This window comes from Siniperca chuatsi, linkage group LG18 (assembly GCF_020085105.1).
Source record: "Siniperca chuatsi isolate FFG_IHB_CAS linkage group LG18, ASM2008510v1, whole genome shotgun sequence".
NCBI classification, from domain to species: Eukaryota; Metazoa; Chordata; class Actinopteri; order Centrarchiformes; family Sinipercidae; genus Siniperca; species Siniperca chuatsi.
Window position 1 is genome coordinate 3,747,908 of NC_058059.1, and position 23,738 is coordinate 3,771,645.

At 38.8% G+C, this 23,738-nt stretch overlaps 1 protein-coding gene across 6 annotated transcripts; it reads left to right on the plus strand.

The window, feature by feature from the left end:
- The first annotated feature begins 1,488 nt into the window (after nucleotides 1–1,488).
- On the plus strand, nucleotides 1,489–22,131 carry sbno1 (strawberry notch homolog 1 (Drosophila)). Of its 6 annotated transcripts, none has more exons than XM_044173238.1 (33): nucleotides 1,489–1,852; nucleotides 3,927–4,046; nucleotides 4,145–4,243; nucleotides 4,358–4,585; nucleotides 4,690–4,822; nucleotides 6,086–6,186; nucleotides 6,344–6,440; nucleotides 7,014–7,174; nucleotides 7,619–7,752; nucleotides 7,886–7,976; nucleotides 8,064–8,225; nucleotides 8,386–8,521; nucleotides 8,643–8,748; nucleotides 8,875–9,028; nucleotides 9,137–9,319; nucleotides 10,093–10,190; nucleotides 10,279–10,430; nucleotides 10,610–10,813; nucleotides 10,909–11,079; nucleotides 11,169–11,338; nucleotides 11,474–11,605; nucleotides 13,130–13,265; nucleotides 13,361–13,473; nucleotides 13,579–13,650; nucleotides 13,736–13,835; nucleotides 14,017–14,091; nucleotides 14,220–14,366; nucleotides 14,592–14,686; nucleotides 14,794–14,880; nucleotides 16,237–16,374; nucleotides 16,468–16,544; nucleotides 17,176–17,369; nucleotides 18,901–22,131. In XM_044173238.1, the coding sequence occupies exons 2-33, from the start codon at nucleotides 3,927–3,929 to the stop codon at nucleotides 19,041–19,043; spliced, it is 4,209 nt and encodes a 1,402-aa protein (XP_044029173.1). In that variant the 5' UTR covers nucleotides 1,489–1,852; the 3' UTR covers nucleotides 19,044–22,131. The 6 variants fall into 6 exon arrangements, with proteins under 6 accessions (XP_044029173.1, XP_044029167.1, XP_044029169.1 ...); XM_044173232.1 differs by having other exon boundaries at nucleotides 1,490–1,852; nucleotides 4,687–4,822; XM_044173234.1 differs by lacking the exon at nucleotides 1,489–1,852 and adding an exon at nucleotides 1,937–2,172 and having other exon boundaries at nucleotides 4,687–4,822.
- The last annotated feature ends 1,607 nt before the right edge of the window (nucleotides 22,132–23,738 follow it).

Genomic DNA, 23,738 nt, shown 5'->3' on the forward strand with positions numbered 1-23,738 from the left:
AATACAGCTAAGATAAATTAAGTACAAAGTGGATTTACCAGTTGATGATAAATATGTACGGTATAATAATACAATGTAATAATAAGTAATAAGTAATAGTGCATGTACTGTCAAGTTAAGTGTAGCTTATTAAGATGATTATGAGACGGTTGATATTGCACAGCAGTAATAGAAGTATGAATAAATATCAATAAATTAAACTGAAAACAGAGTATATTGCACCGGAGTATTAAACAGAGAATATTCCATAATTATTTCAAGTATTGCAGTGATGTTAATGATGTCCAATTTAGTGGTCATATAGACTGATGGAGCGTAAGAAGGACTGATGGAGCGTATGAAGCTAAAGCCTCCACCTGACATTGCTACACCAGTAGCAACGGCAACAGCGACAGGTCGTTTATTGTTATTTAATGTTATTTAAGACCTCAGTCCAATCCAGAATTTGTGGCGGGACTTGGAAACTGCTGTTTACTCACTCAGTGCGTTTACATACTCTCAAGGAACCAGGTTACTCAGTCCTCTTGCAACTTGACAGAGTTTGAGAAGTTTTGCACATAAGAATAGAAAAAAAACTACAATGTCCAGATTTTTATTCAGGCTGACATCAAAGTATAATTTCTGTTGACCTATTTTTAAAAAAAAAAACATCCTAAATACATTCACTGTAGCACACATGTATAAAGTATTTTTTTTCCCACTTTATTTTGCAAAATTCAAGTACAAATGTTTAAGACGCTTCATTTTCATAGTACGTTCACACTTAACAGAACAAAACAAGACAAGAAACAAATAAACAAGCAAAAAAAGATACACAAATGCTCATCCGTGAAATCAGTCCTTCTCAATCAAGATAAATAAGTGCAGTGAAAGAAATACGTTTTCTGGCATTTTTGTCCTTCAGTACTGCAGTACATTTAGTTCATTCTTCCATTTGTTTGTTGTATTTACATCTAGGAATACCCAATATAATAAAAGTATTTACCACAAAAATCCAAATGTTTCTCCTTCATAAATACTCCAGATTGTATTACATTCAGTTGGTGCAGCATTATACCCTTAGATGTAGTCTTAATACTATCTTTCTCACAGAATCCACAGGTGTTATTATAGCAATTAAATATTTTAAGAATTCATTAAATGGATAAATTACATACAAGATTTTAAAGCTAGATGAGAGGACATGTTGTTCTCTTATTTTCCTTGGCTCTATGTCTTTGTGTAATGTAGAACATAGTTATGTTCAGCTAATAAGGATAATATTCTGGTGATAAACCATTTTTAATAAAGGTATTAGTGAATTGCTTGCCTCCTAGGTTCATACCTTTAACACAGAGTGGCCTCAGATCTGATAAAATATTAAAGTTAATCAAAATGTGTTGTATCATTGTTGTATCTAATAGGGATGTACATGCACAGAGCAGTTATATATGAAAGAAGCAGTAAAAACAGAAGCAGAGGAAAAAAAAGGAAGAAGACAACGAAGAAGAAAAATGTATTATCGTCACTTCCTACCAAGACCTCGCGGGGTCACGTGATGTTGCATTAGCTCGCTGACTCTGCTATGTTTGTCGTTTGTGCTAACGTTTTAGAAATGGTAAATTCCTCGCTTTTATCGGTTTATTGTCGTCGAGGGACGTCCTGCAGCTGTTCGAAGACCCGTTTTTATCGACGCCGGGTGAGAAGTTTGACTGCAAAAACGCCCGCTGTCGGCCTGCACGTCACGTGACCAGCATGCGGCTGAGCGTTTGATAAAAAAAGATGGCGTGAGCGCGGCGGAGCGAAGAGGACAACAAACCCAGAACTACTGAGCGCCGCCGACCGCGAGCAAGAGCGGCCGTTGAACTGTCAAGTAAGTCGATTTCAGCGTGGGAACTGTGTGTTTAACACTAACGTCTCTGCCGTTACGAACGCAAGCCTGTCGATGCGTGGCGATACTTGACGGACATGTTACTGGTTATTTTGATTTGATGTTGGTACAGCGGTAACGCTAGCTCGTCTTCGTTTAACGCTCCTCGTTGCTAACGTTAGCTAGCGACAGCAATGACAGTGCGTGGGAGCACCGTAAACAACATCACAACAATGCGAGGGGGGTAGTTAGCTAACCCAGCTGTCGTGCCCAGCTGCTGTGGATTAGGTTGGGAGAGACACGCTGTGAAGACCTAGGTTAAGGTGGTGTTTTGTAAACTCGGTGTTATTGCTGTGTACGCTTGCTAACGTCATTTATCGCGAACTCGTTATCAAGTTCAAGCAGCACCAACGTAACAAGCTAGCTAAACACTCGCTGCGTTTTAATGTTAACGAAATATTCGCTAGCGTTAAACTCGATGAGAGACAAAGTTAGAAGAAAACAAGCAACAGTCAGGTAATAAATGCATAATGATATCACCTACGACACGGCTACAGCGGGGATAACGTTAACGTTACTAGCGAGAACAAGCAAGTTTCCGTGGTGACCGTTAATAACATAACGGCTGTGAGATTTCTTTGAATTTTGTAGATGCAGCTATGATTGGCATTAGTAGTTAAATTAGCCTCTGTAAGTTTGTATTTGTTAAACACTGTCGTGTCACTGACATGAATGCGAAAGTGTCTTTGAGTTCAGCACGTTAGCTTTCGGTTAGTAAGCAAGCTAGCACAGCTAAGCTGTGTCACCCTGGTCTAACCAGGCCGGTTTAGCGGGTGACAGTGTGCCATTCAAGGGTTAGCTAGTGCAGATTAGCTATGTTTAACACTGCAATGTATTAGCGCTCAAAATGGTTGATCCTATCATACATTGTAGTTGCTGTTTGTATAAATACTTAGTAACCAGCTGAGCTAACGATGAGTCGGGGGAAGCTACGTTGAGGTAAGTTAGAGGGACCAGGAAGTTGAACATACCAAAGTAGGGCATTGCAAACACGTGTCTTGTTTTGGGTCACTTTGGAACAAGTCTCCGACCTGACCTGACGCTGCTGTGAGATATGGCTATCTCTCATTCTTCTATCGTTAGTCTTGATTTTGAGTGAATTTAGGTTTCTCTAGTCAGTGTTACATTTTAGTGTTTAATTTTCACTTTGTAACGCGTGCGCTGCGAGAAGGAGATGAGGCGAGGTGAACATTTATATACATGTAACACTTTGCTTACATTAGCTTCCTGTGTGTGTGTGTGTTAAAGTTGAACAACAGAAGTTTGGTCCCTTTTTATAATGAAATGTAAAAATGTATTACTGGTGTATTTTTCATTTGAAAACCGGGCTTTGACTTTGCATTCCGTATTTGCTCCCACACGTGTGCTGTACATGTGGGTTATAATATCCCTTTTGTGATTTTTGGGTCATGCATTTTTGTGTGGTCACATTACTGTGTTGGTTTTCTTTTTGTAAGCATGCACTGTTGCATCTTTTCTCCCATAGCTACTGCAAATAAAATGTAAACTAGTGGAATTTATTATTATTGATGTGTTTGTTAGCCATGTCTGGTTCATCCCAATAGCTCAAGCAGAGACTAGTCTGTTTGGCAATATTTAAAGATGCACTCTGGACAAAAAGTAACTTCATGTGCGGACAAGCAGGCAATGTAATATGATCTCAGCATTAAACCTTGAACTCTCAAGTCTTACGTTATGATGTGAAAATTTTAGTTTGGTAAAAATAGCATGAGTTTGTAAACCTCTCTTGATGTGTAAATGCGTATTTAAATTTACAATTGAGTCATGTCTGTGTGCAGTTAACATTTTTTACATTTTTGCAGATTTGTCACATTTTTGTTTGAAATACAACATAAATGTTTAGTGTACAATCAAAATTGATGCAGATGTATTTTCTGATCAGCTAATCGATTAATCCACTAATTGTTTCATCTGTAAACATTTTTATTTTAGTTTCATTATTGTTTTCATTTACATGAAAGACATTAACAGAAGGACATATACATTTGTCTTGCAGATGGATCCTGGACAGGATTTACTTCTCGCTGCCCTGAGTGAGAGTGGCATTTGCCCAAATGATATTGGTCTATTTGATGTTGATTTTCAGGATGTTGCACAGCCCTCTACAACCCAGCAAGTAAGATGATCTTTAGTTTTTGTTCTTATGGTGTATAAGTGATTTATTAATGTTTTTCTAACTATATCCTAATGTTCTGATTCCTGGTCCTCTCCCAGTCTATCTCCATCAATGCCCTGGATGTTGGTGTGGGGACAGAGTCAGTGGATGTTGTTCGAACTGAGCCTCCAGCTCCAGTCCCTATAGTTACTTTCAGGGTGAGATTACAGAATATTAAATTCTCTTCATTAATTATTGAAGACACAATGTTATGTTGCAGCTGATGTTTTGTTTTGTGGTATGTAATAAACTCCACTTTGTCTCCCCGACAGCACAAACCTCAGCCATCAACCACCACGTTTGTCTTAAATCAGCTGAATCAGTTGCCATCTCTAGGAGCTGCTGTGACCAAACAATCAGTCACAAACAATATCAAGCATACCATAACTGTCACCAAGGTGGTCCATGTTGCTAATTCAGCCCTGCGAGGTTCTTCGACCCCCTCCTCCGCAAGTGTTCCTCCTTCAGCGTCCACAGTAGTGCCTTCTAACAGAGATCAGGTACGTTTGTGCTCAAAATGGAAAGATTCTTAAAAGGACGAAACAACACAGAGAAAAGCATTTCTTTTGTTTTTGCTGATCATACATTTTCTTGTTTTTAGCAGATTCAGTTGAAAGACCTCCTTAGGACCGGCAATGTGAAGGGCACCGGTCTAAAGGCCAACAGTCTGATGGAGCTCATGAAGCTAAAGCCTCCGCCTGACATTACTACACCAGTAGCAACGGCAACAGCGACAGGTCATTTATTGTTATTTAATGTTTAATGTTATTTAAATGATCTATTACCCATTACGGCTGAGCAATATATTTACATTTTGATTAATAGTTAGCAAACAGTTGTGATGTATGGGTTTTAATCATTTCCACTTGGAGAGGCTAAGATATTTAAAGAGGTTATAAGAATCATAGATTTCATATCAGGTCCAGAGAACCAAAATAATGAGCTAAAAGCTGTAGAGTTTGGTGTTAATTCTCTGAGGGTTCAGCACTCCAGATGTCTTTCAGATTTTTCTTGAAGTTACTTGATGATATAAGTATTGCTTAATGAATAAATGATCTTTATTGTCATTATACGCTGGTACAATGAAATTTCGCATGGCTTCTCCTGTTGTAGTTTAAAATAAAACAAATAAATAACAAATAAATAAAAGCAGTAGCAGCATAATATATTATGCAAGTTCAAATCATAGCAGAGAGCATTTGGGACTTGGTGCCATCTGTGTTTAACCAAAACACACTCTGTTTACCCCTCTATAAAAGAGACCAAAAAAAGAGTAAAAATATACTACAGAATAAAGAGAAAATGATGGCTGACTGTGTGCAAAATACAAATCTGCGTGTGTCTGTGTGACAACTTTAACTCATTTCAAACCTTTTAATGATCGTGTAGGCCCTCTCCCATCCACATTTCATTATTGGTTGAAAACATTTAACTTTATAAGGATAATTTCAAAACTGTTATAGTTCTGATGATCTGCACAACGTTTTTATTAATTTTTTTTAAATGCACTAGGGCTGCCACTAACGATTATTTTCATAATCGATTAGGCTGACTATTATTTCCATGAATTGTTTGATCTAAAAATGTCTGAAAATATTGAAAAAAAGGCCACCACAGCTTCCTAATGTCCAGGTTATGTCTTCACATTGTTTTTGTCCAATCAACGTCTATAACCCAAAGATATTGAGTTAACTATCACGTTAGACAAAGAAAAGCATCAAATTCTCACATTTAAGAAGCTCGAACAAGGTAATGTTTTTGCTTGAAAAACTACTTGATCGATGAAGCGATCATCAACATAGTGGCAGATTAATTTTCTGCATATTGACTAGTTGATTAATAAAGCTAATCGCTGCAGCTCTAAAATGCACTGTGACATTTCTTTAATTATGAGATTGAGAACTGAGATTCGGCAGTCTCCTCAAAATTGTTATACTTTGAAATTTAACATTTGTCAGGACTTTTTTAAGTAACACCTCTGGTCTCTGTTGGTGTTTCAGGGGAAGCGAACAATGGAATCAAGAAGGAAGTTTTGGGTAAAGATGCTACCAGGGTCTGGATTAATGACAACATTAAAATGCAAAACTTCTCACATTCTCTGGTAAGTATTATTATATTGATTTAGTAATATGTTGAACGCTGCCAAATGTGTTGGTATGTTAAAGGTACCATTGGCAAGTTTTTTTTTTTTTTATGGTTAGGTTTAGGAGATGCTTAAAAGCAGAAGACTGTCTCATTATGCCAATATTTGTCTACAGAAACCCCCGGGGATGAAGGAAGAGGATGAGCCTGAGGAGGAAGAGGAAGAGGAGTTGGGTCATGCAGAGACCTATGCGGAGTACATGCCAATGAAATGTTAGTATGACTGTTGTGTCGGTTTGCAGTGACAGTATTATAGTGCAGAATCCTCTTCTTGTTGTCAAATGGCGATGTGGCTCCATGAGATTAGGAAACAAAGGTCTGGAAAAAATTAGAAACAATAATAAACACAGTCAGGCTAACTCTTAAGTATATGTAACGGTGAGGTGTAGCCATACTTGTCTAGGATGCCTTCATTTATTCACCCAGCCACTGTGAACACAAGTGAGGAGCACTGCTATGCTCAGGCCTAATGAAAAGGGACTGGAATGAGTGATACAAGGTAACTTTTATTTATCATTTTAAAGCACAAGGTTGTATATTGAAATTAAAGTTTGTAGTCCCTTCATGCTACACACATAGAACATAACAGATAACTAAATTCATATTAAAATAGAACCATATACAATATACAGTTATTTATAAACATGTATACATAGCCTACACGTATTCACCCAGGAAATAATCTTGCAGCACATTGCAGCAGCAGTGAACTCAATCAAATCAAACAAAACACAACCTGTTACTGTTAATCACTTGAGCCACTGACCGGTCAGTTTGTCATTGCAGTAAAGGTTGGCCTGCGGCATCCTGATCCTGTGGTGGAGACCAGTACCCTGTCCAGTGTTAACCCTCCAGATGTGTGGTACAGATTGTCCATCCCAGAAGAAACCATCGATCGTGGCTGCCTGTCTGCTCTGCAGCTGGAAGCAATCACATATGCGGCTCAGGTAAGCACTGCTCGTTTTGTGAACAAAAACCGTGATGAACAATATTCGTTGACAACTATTTTTTTTTTTTTCCGCAACAAAAATGAGAATAAAACAAAATAAAAAGCAGCCTTTTGAAAATGAAAACTATGACGAAATGTTTTACAGACTTTGTCAACAAACTAAGTAAATAATTATGGGAATAACGGATGAATGAAAAACAAACTAATTACTTATTTATTAAAAAAATATTATTTTAAAATGTCCTAAGTTGACTGAAACAAGACTAAAACTAACAATAATAAAATGACTAAAATGTCAAACTAAAATCAGGTGCCAAAATTAACACTGCAGATAAGCATTTGACATTAACATGGTTTTTGTGTGTCTTTGTGAGACTCAACTTGGTTGAAAGGCAAAATTGTGCAGTTTTAATTGTGCATTCCTTGTCCCTTTGTACCACAGCAACATGAGACATTCCTCCCTAGCGGTGATCGTGCTGCCTATTTGATTGGCGATGGAGCTGGTGTGGGGAAAGGCCGAACCATTGCAGGGATCATCTATGAGAATTACCTTTTAGGCAGGAAGAGATCACTTTGGTAAATACCCCAAATCCCTTACATTATATTTAACACAGGGAATTACAAGCTATTACCTTTCAAATAGATGTTATGCCAACATAATAACCTCCACTGTATTACGTCTTCGTATATATTCTCCTCTTTTGTTCAGGTTTAGTGTCTCAAATGACTTGAAGTATGATGCTGAAAGGGATTTAAGGGATATAGGAGCCAAAAACATCCAGGTTCACTCACTGAACAAGGTATGATACTTTGATGATACATAGATGAAATCAGTGACTGGCTTCATAATGTCAAAGTGTGACTCAATTACACTTTTATATTTTCAGTTCAAATATGGAAAAATCTCCTCAAAACACAATGGGAGTGTGAAGAAAGGTGTGATATTCGCCACCTACTCTTCCTTGATAGGAGAGAGCCAATCGGGAGGGAAGTACAAGACCAGATTTCAACAGCTTCTTCACTGGTGTGGGGAGGACTTTGACGGAGTCGTATCCTTTCAAGGGGCCGTCAGTTAGTAGAATAAATGTTCTCAGGAAATAACTACTTTTTAATATTTTTTTTCATGTGTGCAAAACAGAATCATTATTATCCTTTTAGACCATCTTCTTTTTAGAAATGTGATGACTTTCCTTGACCAAATGTCTTCAGATTGTCTATGATGAATGTCACAAAGCCAAAAATGTGTGTCCAATTGGCTCATCCAAACCTACAAAAACTGGGCTTGCAGTGTTGGAACTGCAGAACAAACTCCCCAAGGCTCGGGTTGTGTATGCAAGTGCTACAGGTTAGTAGACGCAATCAAAATAAATTATTGGCATATTGCTTATTGAACGGATTAGCAGTCTAAACTCAGGTGAAGGTGGTGAATCTGTGCAGAATTCTGAAAATGTACTTTTTCTATCTAGGTGCCTCTGAACCGCGAAATATGGCCTATATGAATCGGCTTGGCATCTGGGGACACAAAACACCCTTCAGAGAATTTGGCAACTTTATCCAAGCTGTTGAGCGCAGGTAAGTTTCTCTTTTTGCATTTGACAGCAAATTTTCACAAAAGAAAACAAATGTCATGGGGCTTAACAGGTCGGGAGTAGAAAATGTCCTAAAATGTATGTTTTTTTTATACTTTTACAATTTCAGAGGTGTTGGCGCCATGGAGATAGTAGCTATGGACATGAAACTGAGGGGGATGTACATTGCAAGACAGTTGAGTTTCACAGGTGTGACTTTTAAGATTGAGGAGGTTCCCCTGACTCAGAAATACATCAACATGTACAACAAATCAGTGAGGCTGGTAAGCACATAAAAATAAACATATAGAAATTAATTTTAAGCACATTGTTGTGATTATTTTATTTGTGCTTGCAGTTAATAAATAGATGTCATTCTATGCTTCTCCCAGTGGGTGAGTGCACGTGAGAAGTTCCAGCAGGCTGCGAACCTGATGGATGCAGAGCAACGCATGAAGAAGTCCATGTGGGGCCAGTTCTGGTCTGCTCACCAGAGGTTCTTCAAATACCTATGCATTGCCTCCAAAGTCCGCAGAGTGGTCCAGCTGGCCAGAGAGGAGGTCCAAAATGGAAAGGTGAGACTACTCTTGAAATATAACAGTACGTAGAGCTGCACAATTAATAGAATTAAGATTACGACCTTGATTCATGTCTCTGCGATCTTATTTTTAATGTGTGAACAATTCTGCTGTGCTTGCATTAGTGGAGAAATCCATTTAAAAAAAAAAAAACACTCACAATTTCTCTCTAACCGCTATCAACAAATGACAAGTGTACGTTACTCCACATGACTAACACAGGAAGAGGGTAGATGTGACAGACAGAGGAGTAAAATGTGGTGAAAGAAAAAGCTTCTTAGGAAAAAGAAAAATGTGTCAGAATCGTGGAAAACCCAGTGTTGGTGGGGAAATATTGAATACATTAATTAACTCTCAGTTCTGACAAACGCTGTGCTTGTGCCTTAAAGGTTGTGCAGTCTGCTGTGTGAAACCGTATTCAAAGAAGATGCCAGTCAAAAGCATCTGTGTTACTTTGCAAGCAAATGTAACACCACAAATTTGTGCAACCACCTGAAAGTTATCAAGGCCAGGAAAATTTTATCAAGAAATCCCTGGTACCGGACCACTCCATAGAGGAAGCTTTAAAAAGATTAGAGGCTATGACTTATTAGCCAAAGATACTCTGATCAACACTCCAAACAGGAGATGAATGCTTTTCCAGACAAAAGCTACTCAATGCTGAAATAGTTCATGTTGTGCCACCTGCCCTAACATTATACACATATAACCGTAATTTGCTCAGTAGCATCCTCAGTGTCTAAAATATTGACGAGCTATTTCCTCTGCAGTGTGTGGTGATAGGTCTTCAGTCCACTGGAGAAGCAAGAACACTTGAGGCCTTGGAGGAAGGAGGAGGAGAGCTCAATGACTTTGTGTCAACTGCAAAGTACGGACTGACTAAAGATGATTTCTCTCGCACAATTTAAACAGGATAATTTATGTATGTCACTATAACAAAATGTTTTCTGTTGTAGAGGTGTATTGCAGTCCCTGGTTGAGAAGCACTTTCCAGCTCCTGACAGACAGAAGCTTTATAGCCTGCTAGGTATCGACCTCTCGGCTAAGAAAACCCCGTCTCCCAGTGACACTGCAGCACAACCAGAACAGAAGGGCAAGAAAAGGAAAGGTAATAAAATAAAAAAACATTAAGCTAACGCCGAAAAGCCGAACGCGAAGCTCGCCAAGAGAAATAACAGATGACTTTGTCTTTAAAAATGCCTTGTCTGGATTCTCATGAACAGAATTATGTGCTGTTCAAACATTAACGTTTATAATGTTTTCGTCATTCTCTGATCATCTCTCCAGGTTCAGAGGTCAAAAAGCAGCAGAAAAAGAAGCCTCGCAAGCACGGCGGTTTGTCAGGTACCAGCTCAGAGGAGAGCCAATCAGAGGAGTCGGACAAAGAGTCTGGTAAAGACAGTGACGACAGCTTCAAATCTGTCAGCTCAGCGGATGAAGACGATGATTTCAACCCATTCAGAGACGAGTCTGATGACGATGAGGAAGACGGTGAGACTTCTGAGGGTGGTTGTGAATTAAGACTTTTTTTTTTATATCCAATTCAGTGCTTACAGCAAACCTTTTTATGCCTTCCTTTGTCTTAGATCCTTGGCTTATCAGAAAGGAACCAAAGAAAGGGAAAGAGAAGAAGAAGAAAAAGAGAAGGAAGAGCATTGATCCAGACTCCATTCAAAGTGCCTTGTTAGCCTCTGGGCTGGGCTCCACCAGACCAGCTTTCACTGCCCCTGTTAACCCCCCCAGCACACCTGCCACAGGTAAGCACGTTACCACAAAGCAGAATTATTGCACTCTTGATTTAGCCTTTTGAGGGTTAATAAATGCCTTGTTTTTACTTGTTCATAAGTCAAGGCAGAGAGTCAGGACAGCTGCATAACAAGTCAGGACGCAGTGGAACATGCCCAGAAAATGAAGAGAGATCTACTGGAAAAACTTGAGGAGCTAGCTGAGCATCTACCCCCCAACACTTTGGATGAGTTAATAGATGAACTGGGAGGACCCGACAATGTAGCGGAGGTAAAAACATTTGTGGTTGGCGTCTATGTAGCCTCAAGTATTTTTTTCTTTTTTGTTGTAGTTTCTGTGTTTTTTGGAGCTGGCTCAGTATTCGGTGTGCATCTTGACTTTGCTGTTTCTTCACCTGTGCTTCAGATGACTGGCCGCAAAGGTCGCGTGGTCAGTAATGACGATGGCAGCATCACCTATGAATCTCGCTCTGAGCTGGACGTCCCAGTGGAAATCCTCAATCTCACGGAGAAGCAGAGGTTCATGGATGGAGAGAAGGTAAACGCAAAGTTAGAAGAAAGAAGTTATTAGAGGTTTGGTGCTACAGTAACTGAATCAGGCCACCTGCCTTAAAGGTGGGGTATTTGATTATGCACAAATCCAATTCCATGATATAGTGCGACCAACGACACAGCAAGTAATGTAACTAACCTTAGCTAGGTTGTGGGTTAGCAAACTGTCCCTACAGTTGCTGCTGTGAAGCTAATAGCCAGACAGGACAAGACGGTTTCCCAGAGCCAGCACAGCAGCTCCAGACAGCGATACTCACAACTCTCCTGCTGCTATAGCTAACATCACAACAACAGCAGATCTTGGCAAACTAGAAAGTAAGCTGAATGTCCTTGGGCAAGTTATTTAGTCTGTCTCTCGTTCATGCTGTAAGGCATGAGCCTGGAATACATTCAAATCAGGCATTCGGTCCCTTAAGTGCCTTGGCTGTGAACAAAGTAAATAATGTCAAATAGAAAGTCCCAAACCCGCAATTGTACGCATGTTGCCAAGTGCCAAGTGTCCCATTATACCATTTTGGGCCCTTGCAGCCTCTCGCATTCAAGCACTTACCAGGTGACGTCAACTAAGTCTGTGAGGGTTTAGGCTTTAGGTTAGAGATTGGGGCATGGACTGACACTGGACTGGCTTATTCATGGGATGGTTTTCGTCATGTCATCCTACATCATCAGCGCATCATCACAGGGATTTTCTGAGGGGGAAGTTCTGACATGTCATGCTGCACTTTAAACAGGATGAAAAATAGGCATCTTGTACCATTAAAATTACAGGGTGTTAGTTACTGTGGTCACTATGTTAACTCACTTGTTAATATGAAACTGCCAAAATACATGCAGTAGGACACAAGCAGAACACATCTGGTTTGGCTCCTTTTCATTTTCTGATTAATCAGGGGAAATCCTCACACTCACGTGCTGACCCCCATACTTATTACCATTGTTACAAATGATTTGCAGAAATGTATACGACACTTATATCACGTAGAGATAATTTCCTTGAGAGTTCACGATCAGAAGATGGATGAAATAGCAGTTAAACTTTTGAGTTCATGCTAAAATCATCTACTTACCTTTACAAAATCCTGTGGTTGGTCTGCTTTGCTTTCACACAACAAACTAATAGCACCAGAGTCCAGAGTTCGAGTGACAGATTTCACACCAGCCCAAGTGAAGCGACCTAAACACACCAGAGTTAGTTTTAACTGCACAAAACCTGTTTGGTATATAAGCACCTTTAGTTGTAACAAAGCAATTTGCTTTACTCAATGATGCAGCGCCCAGACTCATAATCTCTGTTAATGTGTCACCCAGTGTTATACTGCACAGTATTAACTTGCAAAAAATCTGAGACCAGCTAACAGAGTGATTATTATATATATATTTTTAATTTATTTGCATGGGGTTGATCTAAAACTTTGGACAGGACTGACGGACTTTAATAAATATAACAAACAGCAGCTAATGGCACTTTTGTATGTGAACAGTAATATGAATTGTCTTTCTTTTCAACCAGAACATTGCCATCATCTCAGAAGCTGCCAGCTCAGGTATATCCCTGCAGGCCGATCGTCGAGTGAAGAACCAGCGGCGGAGAGTCCACATGACACTAGAGCTACCGTGGAGTGCAGACAGGGCTATACAGCAGTTCGGTCAGTAGATATTAACCAAAGGGTTATCTCTATCTTAAATATCTACTAAATTGATCCTCCTGTACCTAACAATGTTGTTGTTTGTTTGGACACAGGGAGAACTCACAGGTCAAACCAGGTCACAGCTCCAGAATATGTTTTCCTCATATCGGAGCTTGCAGGAGAGCAGAGATTTGCATCCATTGTTGCCAAAAGACTTGAAAGCCTGGTAAGGCCTAATTGAATGTACATCTTTTCTTTTTTTTTTGTGAAAAAGTATTTAAAGGAGGTTTAACATTTGTGTGAAATATTAACTGTTAAATCTTTGTAACAGGGTGCTCTCACTCACGGAGACAGAAGAGCAACAGAAACTCGAGATCTCAGCAGGTTTAATTTTGACAACAAAGTAAGGACATCAAGCATTTGTCTCAGAAGTTCTTATCGTTGTCTGTATTTGCCAGTGACTCACTCGCGTTTTATCTTTGCTGCAGTACGGCAGAAACGCTCTGGAAATTGTGATGAAGTCGATCGTAAAAATCGATGCTCCGTTAGTGTCTCCACCCTCTGACTTTAAAGGAGATTTCTTCAAAGGTATATGTATTATATGCTATTCCTAACAAGGCAGGGAATTTATTTCCCTTTCAGGCTAACATCCCCACAATCTATTTTGTTTGTCGTACACTGTAGATGTCGGTGTAATTTTTGCATGCCTTATTTATTTCTATATTTCTCATCTGTGGCTCTGAATAATAACAGTATTTTTCTTCTGTAGAAATTCAAAGTGGATTAATAGGTGTGGGCCTCATAAATGTGGAGGACAGATCTGGCACAATGTTGCTGGACAAAGGTGATTTTAACTTGTTAAAAGAAATGACTTTGCAGCTATTCTTGCTGTTAAATGTGATGTGTAATGCCTGTACAGTTATGTGGAAATGTTCACATAAATGTAATGCACATACTTTGTTACTGCTACAGACTACAACAATATTGGGAAGTTCCTGAACCGTATTTTGGGCATGGAGGTCCAGCAGCAAAATGCCTTGTTCCAGTACTTTTCTGACACATTGGGAGCAGTTATTCAGGAAGCCAAGAAGAATGGCAGATATGACATGGGCATTCTTGGTAAGATAGTCGGTATTTTTCATTTTATCATTCAACCATTTTCACAAATACGGAAGAAAAACTGGGGCAGAAGGCGTTTTTCTACTATGTTAAATTATTCAAAGCACTTTCTTCTGTGAGAAAATCAGTTGAGTCATAATCATCTTTTTGCCCTGGAGGTTGGATTTCAGTACCTCATTGGATCTGAAAGTTAGTAAAAATCTTTCTCTCCCTGTCCTCTATTAGATCTGGGCTCTGGTGACGAGAAGGTGAAGAAGGTAGACTGCAGGAAATTCCTCACACCGGGCTACACCACATCCGGACACGTTGAACTCTACACCGTATGTTAATATTTATTTATGACATTTTGACCTCCCTCCCTTCTTAAGGGTATGGTTAGACCGCAGTAACGTTACCTGAGTTTGTATCTGTGTGTCTCTTTTCTCAGGTGAGTGTGGAGAGGGGAATGTCCTGGGAGGAAGCCACGCATGTTTGGGCAGAACAGAACGGACCAGATGACGGCTTCTATGTACAGGTATAGAAATTAGCTCTGCAACCTTTAAACTGGCTAAAATTACTTTTTAGCATAAGCTGATTTTACTTCTTTAAACTGGAGATTTATTGAGTTAAGAGGAGGATTTAAGATTTTTTCTCCACCTTTTGATAGTAGCAAAATTTGCATTGTGATGATCCGTGATGACTCTTTGTCCTGCAACAGTAACAAAAAGGCATCTGCTAGCATTGAGTGATTTGATAATTTGGCAAAGAATGCTTTGTGCAATAATGAAAACTTATAAATAATTAATGGAAGCTAGGTATCTGTGATATTGCTGAACCATATCAACAAACTGTGTAATTGCCCATTTCTAAATGTGTAATTTAGAGAAATGTTGTTCCAGGAAAAACTAAACTAAACTCCCGATTCCTTACTTGTTCTTAGTATACACATCTCCGAAATTAGTGTTATTTGAGTGTTGCTGCACAACATCTAACATGTGATCCATGTCATTTTACGCTCCTGTAATTGAGAATTGAACTTCCATAAAGTTGGGGGGACTTGCAAGAGGCAGATTAAAAGAAAAGAGGTCAAAATTGGTGATATCTTGATTTTTAGTCGGTCACAGATGCTAACTATTTTTTTGGAGGTATTTACTGACCATCAATAGCTAGCTTAGCCCAAGTGACTGCATGCAGCGGCACTTCCTGAATGTAGCCTTACCCGTGGCTAACATTAGTAAGCTAGCTAAGAGGAAGCAACTTGTAAATAAGACAAATTTGGAGTTAGCCAAAGGCACATTCTTTGTTTCCAGGAGGCACATTTCTCCTCTTTTGGTAGAAGCCAATTGCCTCGCCCAACATCCTACCCCTGCACCAAGCTAACACATACCGGGCCGGTCTATCCACTGAACGCAAAGAGACCAAATCCGCCCTCCCGTCTTATTGTAATCGCTTACACAACTTGTTACTGAAAAAGTAATCACATTACTTAGCAACACATCACAGTACACTGTTTATGAAATACACTAGTTTTGGAAAAAAAAAAAGATGGCCTAATAGAAATATATCATTTCTATTTGTCAAATAACTGTTGCACCTTTATGTTTTGGCTCAATTTTTGGGGTTTAAAGGTGCATTCGGTTATTTTGGCTAATGCCCATGTATTTCAAACTTGATGTCCCCAGTTTGCAATGCAGGGATCCTGTTGTAAAATTGTAGGCTCCAAGCGCACGTTGGAATGAATATTTCTCGCTCAGACAGTTCCTCCAGAGCCACAGAAGACTTTATACAACTGTTAGTAGTACTGCCCATGACGAGTAAACGGATCGTCATATGTAGAATCAGTGGAGTGGCCCTTTTTTTTTTTTTTTAAGAACGTATATTTTGTTTTCAGATGAGGAACAACAGGAAAACAGCCATACTGGTCAAAGAGGTGAACGCCAAGAAGAGGCTCTTCCTGGTGTACAGGCCAAACACGGGCAGACAGCTCAAACTGGAGACGTACACCGACATCAAGAAGAAGTTTAAAAAGGTTACACAACGTTCTATTATTATTTAAATTACTGTGAGAAGATCACTTAATGCTTTACGTGGTGAATCATGATTTTATTTATGTTTTTGTTAGGTCTTGTCAGAAGACGCCAAGCAGCACTGGACGGACCAGTACGTGTCGTCAGCAAAAATCTGCTCTCATGCATATTGGTATGTGCACTTTAGATCTCTGTTAAAGTTTAAATCTGGTCATATTCTTTATTTTTCTTACTGTCAACAAATGTCATGAACAGACCTAAACCAACAATGAATACTCACAAGTATCATCTGTGTTTCACAGCCTGATGTGTCTTCTTCCTCTGAGCCACAGAGCTCCATTGTTGCCCAAAAACGATTAAAAACACATCAGTGAGCCGCTCTGTTGTTCCTTCATCACCATGAACACACACACTGTAGTTTATTCTGACTCAGTCCCACACACACCGTCCTGCTGCCCCAAACACTCACTACAGCACCAAATGTGGATTAATCCGCCCGCTGAAAATAGTCTCCAACAAATGCACAATTTACTCCTGTTTGTTTGATTTAAAAACTACAGTGATCAGCTGATTTTAGGAAATTATTATTTTTTTTAAAAACTGAACTACGTATTCGTGACCTGTAGAAACAGACTTGGTTGGTTTTGGTCTTTTCATGGGGTTTGTTGACGATAACAAAAATATAGACTATCGCCAGCTTAATCCTTTCAGCCTCACTGTTAACATTGATCGGTCAACTTAAAATATGTTTGCTTCCATCTTGTATTGTGAATCTTGTTGTTTGTGTGTTACTCTGTCCGCAGGCGGGGTAACTGTAAGAAAGCGTCAGTGGGTCTACAGTGTGAAGTGGGTCTTCGGTGTAGGACGTACTACGTTCTGTGTGGCTCGGTGCTCAGTGTGTGGAATGAGGTGGAGGTAGTGCTCACTCCAGTCAGTGGAACCAATGTAAAGGTGCAGATTGTCCGGCTCAGAACAGAAGACGGACAGAGGATAGTTGGTAAGTTGGAGGACTGCTACTTTAAAGGAATAGTTTGACATTTTGGGAAATACGCTTACTTGCTTTCTTGCCGAGAGTTGGCAGTAGCCGAGAAGATTGACCTCTAAATCCTCATCGTCCCCATCCCGCTATCCAACGACAACATGTTCAGGGTATTAATTTACAAAATATTTTCTCTTGGCTGCCGTACGCAGAAATGTTAATTATAAAATGTTTTTGTTTCACATTGCGGGCTGTGGGATTGTTGTGACAGCGGATTGTGCTGCCGGAGGCTGTGAAATCCTGTTTTTTATTTTATGTATTTATTTTTTCAGTCAGCACCATCAGACCTGTAGCAAACACTGTCGCTACTGCAGCTACAGTAGCTAGGAAGCTCATCCGCTCATAATGGGCAAGTTTTAGCAAAAACTTAATATATCATTTTTAATTGGTTAATCCCTTCCCTTTTTATGCAGCATCGAGGTCCAGTTTGCATTAATTCAATTAATTATATCAGTATGAATTATTTTTGTATACTGAAAAAATGTGATAAAATAACAATAAATAATATTGCAATAATTCTAGGCCATATCGTTCCTACTGGTTTTCCATCATACTTTGGCCGGTATGACTGTGAAAACATGTATTAAATTTTGTGTGTTATTAAAAAGGTATTTTAAAAGTCCTAAATTTAACTGCAGAAACCCTGGTGTTGAGCCCTCACTTACCTTAGGTTTTCTTTTTCCTGGAGGAGTCCATCTCAGTGCAACCTTTGGGATGTAACCCGCCAGTGCAGTCGCCTTATTTCAGTGATGTTCTTGCTTTTGTTTTTTCTGTGTAATTCAAAGGTTGTGATCTTCTTAGGCTACACTGCCTTCTCATGCGTCCATTGTGGAAAACCTAAATCCTTCTCCTGTCAGTTTTGGTTTCCTGCCACCATTCAGATCCGTACATTAGGATCGACTTCACGTTAATGTCGTGTATTGTTTTCAGGCTGTACAGCTTGGACTCACAGATGTTGTGGAGTTGGGGAAAATGCTTGCTGGGCTTTCCCCAGTCGTGCCTTGGTGTCCTTCTTCGTCCCGCTGTCCTTGCTGATAAGGCTGCTTGAAAAAGTGAAGTTCTCCACAAACTCAAGTGGCTCACCTTTTTATAAAACTGAAGCTCGATAGCACGCTCATATCTATCTGTTAAATAGCACAAAGACTGGAAACAGAGCCAGGTTAACAGCTAAATCCTCCCAAAGCTCACTAATTAACACGTTATATCTTGTTTTTTTTAATCCGTTCAAAAACCGAAGTGTAAAAATAACACGTGGTTTTTACGGGGGCTTATGTGCTGGACTTTCTTGGCTGGGAGCAGTGGATTACCTTGAGTCTTGTCACCATGAGGCCTCCAGCATCATGTTTCCCGCACAGACATGAGATTGGTCTTGATCTTCTCACTCTCACAAGAAAGCGAATAAGCATATTTCTCAAAATGTTGAAACCTTTCCTATATGTGCTATAAATGTCAACATAGTTCATTCTCAACCCTTTTATTTCTTTCACAGGACTGATCATTCCAGCGACCTGTGTGTCTGCATTAATTAACAAGCTCTCAACGTCGGACCAGTGCCAGCAGCTCGCTGTGCAGGAGCAGCAGAAACGGCAGCAGCTTCACCCCCAAAGTCTCAGTCACGCACCCAACACATAGTCTGTGGTGGACCGCTCGGCTTCATGGGCGTTAATCCCACCTCCAGCCCTTGAGTTCGCATCCCAGTCTAAAGGGATCAGACTCATCAGTCTCTATCTCTGCACTGCAGGCTCCAGGACCGCTGTCCCTTGTTCTGCACCCTCACGCCCCCCCTTGTCTCTGAGGGTCAGAGGTGTCACACCGAGCTGTGATGATTCTCAGATGTAAAGCAGTGGTTGTACAGAGAAAACATTTCAGGGTTTTTCTTTCTTTCTTTCTCTCTTTTTTTTTTTTTTTTAATCTCCAGAGACACTCGTTTTCACCTAGAGAGATTTGATGGGTGAAGTTTTGTCCTCTGACATTCAGAGTGAAAAGATTTGTGATACATTGATCGAGACAGAGTTGAAACCTAGAGGGCATGTCGGCCTGTGGCTGTTGAGTTATCCTCTCCTCGCCCGTTCTTTAAGCTGTTTAGTCCGGACTACCTGGTATGAAGCAAAGACTTTTTTTCTTGGTTCAGACCAAAAGTGGATGAGACAAAGACCACTATGTCTCTGAAAGTCTGAGAACTACCTTGATTCATTGAGAAATGGGCATTTAATGTTAAATTACAATCCCCATATTAATATATGATAAACTGCTCCTCAGACATTATTCAGCACTAATATAGAGACAGAATCAGTTCTTTGAAGTAGAAAACAGATGCAGAACATTAGTCCAGTTAACTACAGGAAACCTGATCTGTGCTAATTTTCTGATTTATTTGTAGTCGTATTCGCTCATGGGACAAAAAGCCCAAAATGTCATTGTTGTCAGAATCCACCAGCATCGTGATCACAGACCAGTTTGTCTTTTCTCTGGTCTTTTGTTTTGCACATGGATCTCAAATTAATCAAAGTTCCTAGATTTTATTTTTTTGTTTTTTTTATTTCAAACTTCATAATTTTCTTTGTCCATATTGTAGCATTAAAGGATAGGTTCACAATGTTTCAAGTCTGTCTTAAAATAACAGTCAGGTGACCATATGAACATTGGTTTTTCTTGCTGTAATCATTCCTCCTGTTCATACTGGCTGTTAAGAGATCTCTTCCTAATGTATGTTCAATAAAAGTGATGGGGGACAAAATCCACTCCTTTTTTTTTTTTTTTTTTTTTTGTGCAAAAATGTATTCAAAAGTTTATCTGAAGCTACTATGAGGCTTCAGCAGTCCTCGTTAGTAAAATCAAGTTAGTCTTTTTTGTACAAAATCCCCTCTTTATGTTTCCCTGTTGAGCTGCAGTGGAGGGACGGTAACAAAAAGACAGACTTGAAAAATTGTGAACTTATCCTTCAGCCAGGTATTTGTCAAATGTGCCTTTTGTATCAGTACAAATAGCTACTGCAGTCAGGCACCTTTACAAAGCACTAACAAGACTGTCAGATTTTTGACTGGTGAAAGATTTGGTTGTTTTAGCCTCCGGTGGTTTCTGTTTATATAAAGTGCATGAAAGTAAGAAAATGTTTTCCAAAGATAATATTGAAACAGTAAAAAATGTGAAGAATGAGTTAAGTTTGTATGAGTTAAGCCAAACCAGGCTTTTCTTTTTCATTCAGCAGCTATCAGCAGTGTTTTCATAACCAACACTTTACTTTAAGTCTCCCTATTTAGCGTTTTATTAGCAGTATTCAGTTATTAAGTGGTTTATAACATGCTATAATGTAGTTATAAGCAGATACAAGGACATTCAGTAATAACTTCTCCTATGAAGACATGGTTTATATTATTACAACTGTTATGTGTTAATAAACACATATCTGCTTACAACTGCTTTTATTAAATGTTTATATACTGCGTATACATGCTAAATACGGGGACTAAAAGTGTTGCTGAAAATGTTAGTGCCGTGTTCCCACATTAAATTTTTTTAGTTTGTGTTGCAGGTTAAAACCACCTCTGGTCTTTACCTCGACTTTGTCTGAGTAAAATGATGTCTGGTGTGATGTCAGTGATACCTGGCTGAACTAACTGTCATTCAAAGGACAGGAAACATGTAAGCAGCCAAGGAATTCTGAGAAATGTGAAATGCATGTCTGTGACAACGACCGTGGCGTTTTCAAACCGGTTTCAGCTCAGTCTCCAGCACTGCGCTCTGCTCAGATGTTTATTTTTATTTTTATTTTTTTTTTTTAAATGGATTTCTGCTCAGGGGTTAAACTCTTACAAAGACCCTCTTTGGAAAAACAAAACAAAGAAAATCTTTAGAGTTTTACAAAGTATCTGAAATGCATGACCATAACTCAAATGCTCCTTCTATACCTCTACCCAGTAATGTAACTCTGTGGCTCCGTGTTTGGCTGTATTCACAGCTCGTGTATTCACAGTACATGTTTAACGCTTCTCTCTAATTCCTCTGCTTTCTTGAGCCGAGTTGTAATTAAAATGGATGATTGCTTCTGTTTGAATAGTGTACCTCTTCTGTTGAGCAAACACCTTTGCCTCCTCAGTCCTATACTGCATTATACTAGCTCTGCACTGGAAGGGACAGACCAAAGTCTGGATACATGAGCTGTCCTAATAGCTGACAATTAAAGATGGGATGTGTTCTTCATCGCAGTCTGCTCAGACACATCTTTAACCTGTGGATTAGCTGCTGTTAAGTGTGTGTATTATCTTCTGTTCTTGATTGATGCATTTAAAAACAAGTGAAATAGGAAGAAGTCTTTGTATCATACCAATGTGCATTTTGTACACTTTGTAAAAGGATAAAATTCTTCATGCAGCGCGTCTCGGCTGTTGAGACGCTTTACGAAAAGGTCTGCTCTCTAATTGGAAGTCACATCTTTTAACTTGAATGTCCGCCATTGTGTAAGCCAACGACTCATGTTTTTAGTTTTGTCTTTTGAGAAGTTGTGTACATGGGCTGCTGACTTGGTAACATTATTTTTTAAATCCCGTAAAGTGTCGCAGCAGATCGACTCCTCTGAAGTTGAAACACTTGAAGGACTTTTGTTTGTTTTTTTTTTCCTTTTATCATCGCACGAGTTGCACTACTGACAGAGTTGTACAAATATTCAACATGACCTGTACATGAATGAGTGCAATGCTCAATAAAGCTTGGTATACTTCTACCTCGTGGCACTTTTAACTGTAATAGAGCTACATCCCGCCACCAGACACACGTTCTAGTCCCGCTGACGAATAATGTTTTACGGATTAGGACAAGTAATCCAAAACAAGCCAGTTTTCGTCGCTTTTATTTGGGCTTGTTCCTGTGAAATCTACCATTTCTGTTTTATTTTCAAAGGTGGCCAGGCCCTTTTGTCGCTATATATTTACAAAACCAGAGGTCAGATTCCTTGAAAGATGTTTCAGGAAATAGAGTCTCTTAACATTTGGGTTTTTTTTTTTAAGGCTTCGCCAAGTATTCAGATCCTGAAACACTTTAAAAATACTCCACTACAAATCAAAGTCCTGCATTGAAAATGTAATAAGTTTTATCAGCAAGTGTACTGAAAGTGCTCCGTGCAGAACAACGCCCAGTATGAGTGTTATACTATTATATATTATTAAACTATTATTACTGATAGTTTTATCTACTTTATATACGGTTAGATAGTTTAGTCCAGTGATTGGAAAAAAAGGTTGGAAACCACTGGTTTAATCTTTTAACAGTGTGTTTTCTTTTAGAAGTAAATTATGTTTGTTATTATTATTATTATTATTTACAATGTCATACATAATATATCACCCACAAGGCCATTTTACTGCAGAACCAGAACTTTTACTGTATGTATAATACTTCTGTACTTTTACTATTTAAGTAAGATTTTGAATGCAGGACTGTTACATATTACATTAGTGCTTTTTAAAAAAAAAAAAAAAACCCAACATATTTTACTGCCATTTTCAGAAAGAACAGAGTTATAAAGGCAAAAGCACGTCAGTTAAACATATAATATTGTAATATGTCAGTGGAGTCACTCCGTGGACCTTGAGATGAATACGGTAAAGAAAACAAGATAATAAACAAACGTAAGGTACAATAGAAAAGGCCTAAATGACTGCAGTATCTTGTTACTTATCAGCTGACATATACACAATACCGATATATCTGCAGTAAGTTGACATCTGTCGGTCTAGCTCTAATCAAGATATCACCCACTTCCTTCGACAATGTCAAATAACCTGTTTAAATTACGTAGTGTTACACATATTGTATTAATAGGAATGACAGATTTAAATAAAGAAAACTGAAAAAACTGACATTTCTGGGTTATAAAGGTGGGATATTTATTTAACTTAAGTATTAAAGTATAATTTTTTGAAGATTTGTATTTATTTTCCCTTCTTTCTCTCCAGATGTTTATTTCTTGCATATATATATATATATATATATATATATATATATATATGCATGTTTCCCATGTATACCTCATATTCTAACATATTCACGTGAGTACGTCTTGTGTACATCATACATCTTAGATCTAAGTCAGATGTTTAGCTCTCTGTGTATTTGTTTGTGTTGTTGGAGTTGTTTGTGTTTACCTGTCGAAAAACATACAAAAAAATAATTGTTAAAAATAAAAACTTATCAAGCTTTTTTTTTTTTTTACTTAAGTAAATGATCTGAGCACTTCTTCCACCACTTGCATTTTGACAATATTATAATTAAACTAACTCCACGTGCTTGTTATTTCAAATTAAAAGTGCTGAAACCAGGCAGCACATTTAC

What these genes read in the sequence shown, in the direction of transcription:
- sbno1 (XM_044173232.1), top strand. Translation starts at nt 3,927, where the DNA reads ATGGATCCTGGACAGGATTTACTTCTCGCTGCCCTGAGTGAGAGTGGC. An exon ending in GACACGTTGAACTCTACACC is followed by an intron (nt 14,687 to 14,793) that starts GTATGTTAATAT and finishes CTCTTTTCTCAG; the next exon opens with GTGAGTGTGGAGAGGGGAAT. An exon ending in AGACGGACAGAGGATAGTTG is followed by an intron (nt 17,370 to 18,900) that starts GTAAGTTGGAGG and finishes TTTCTTTCACAG; the next exon opens with GACTGATCATTCCAGCGACC.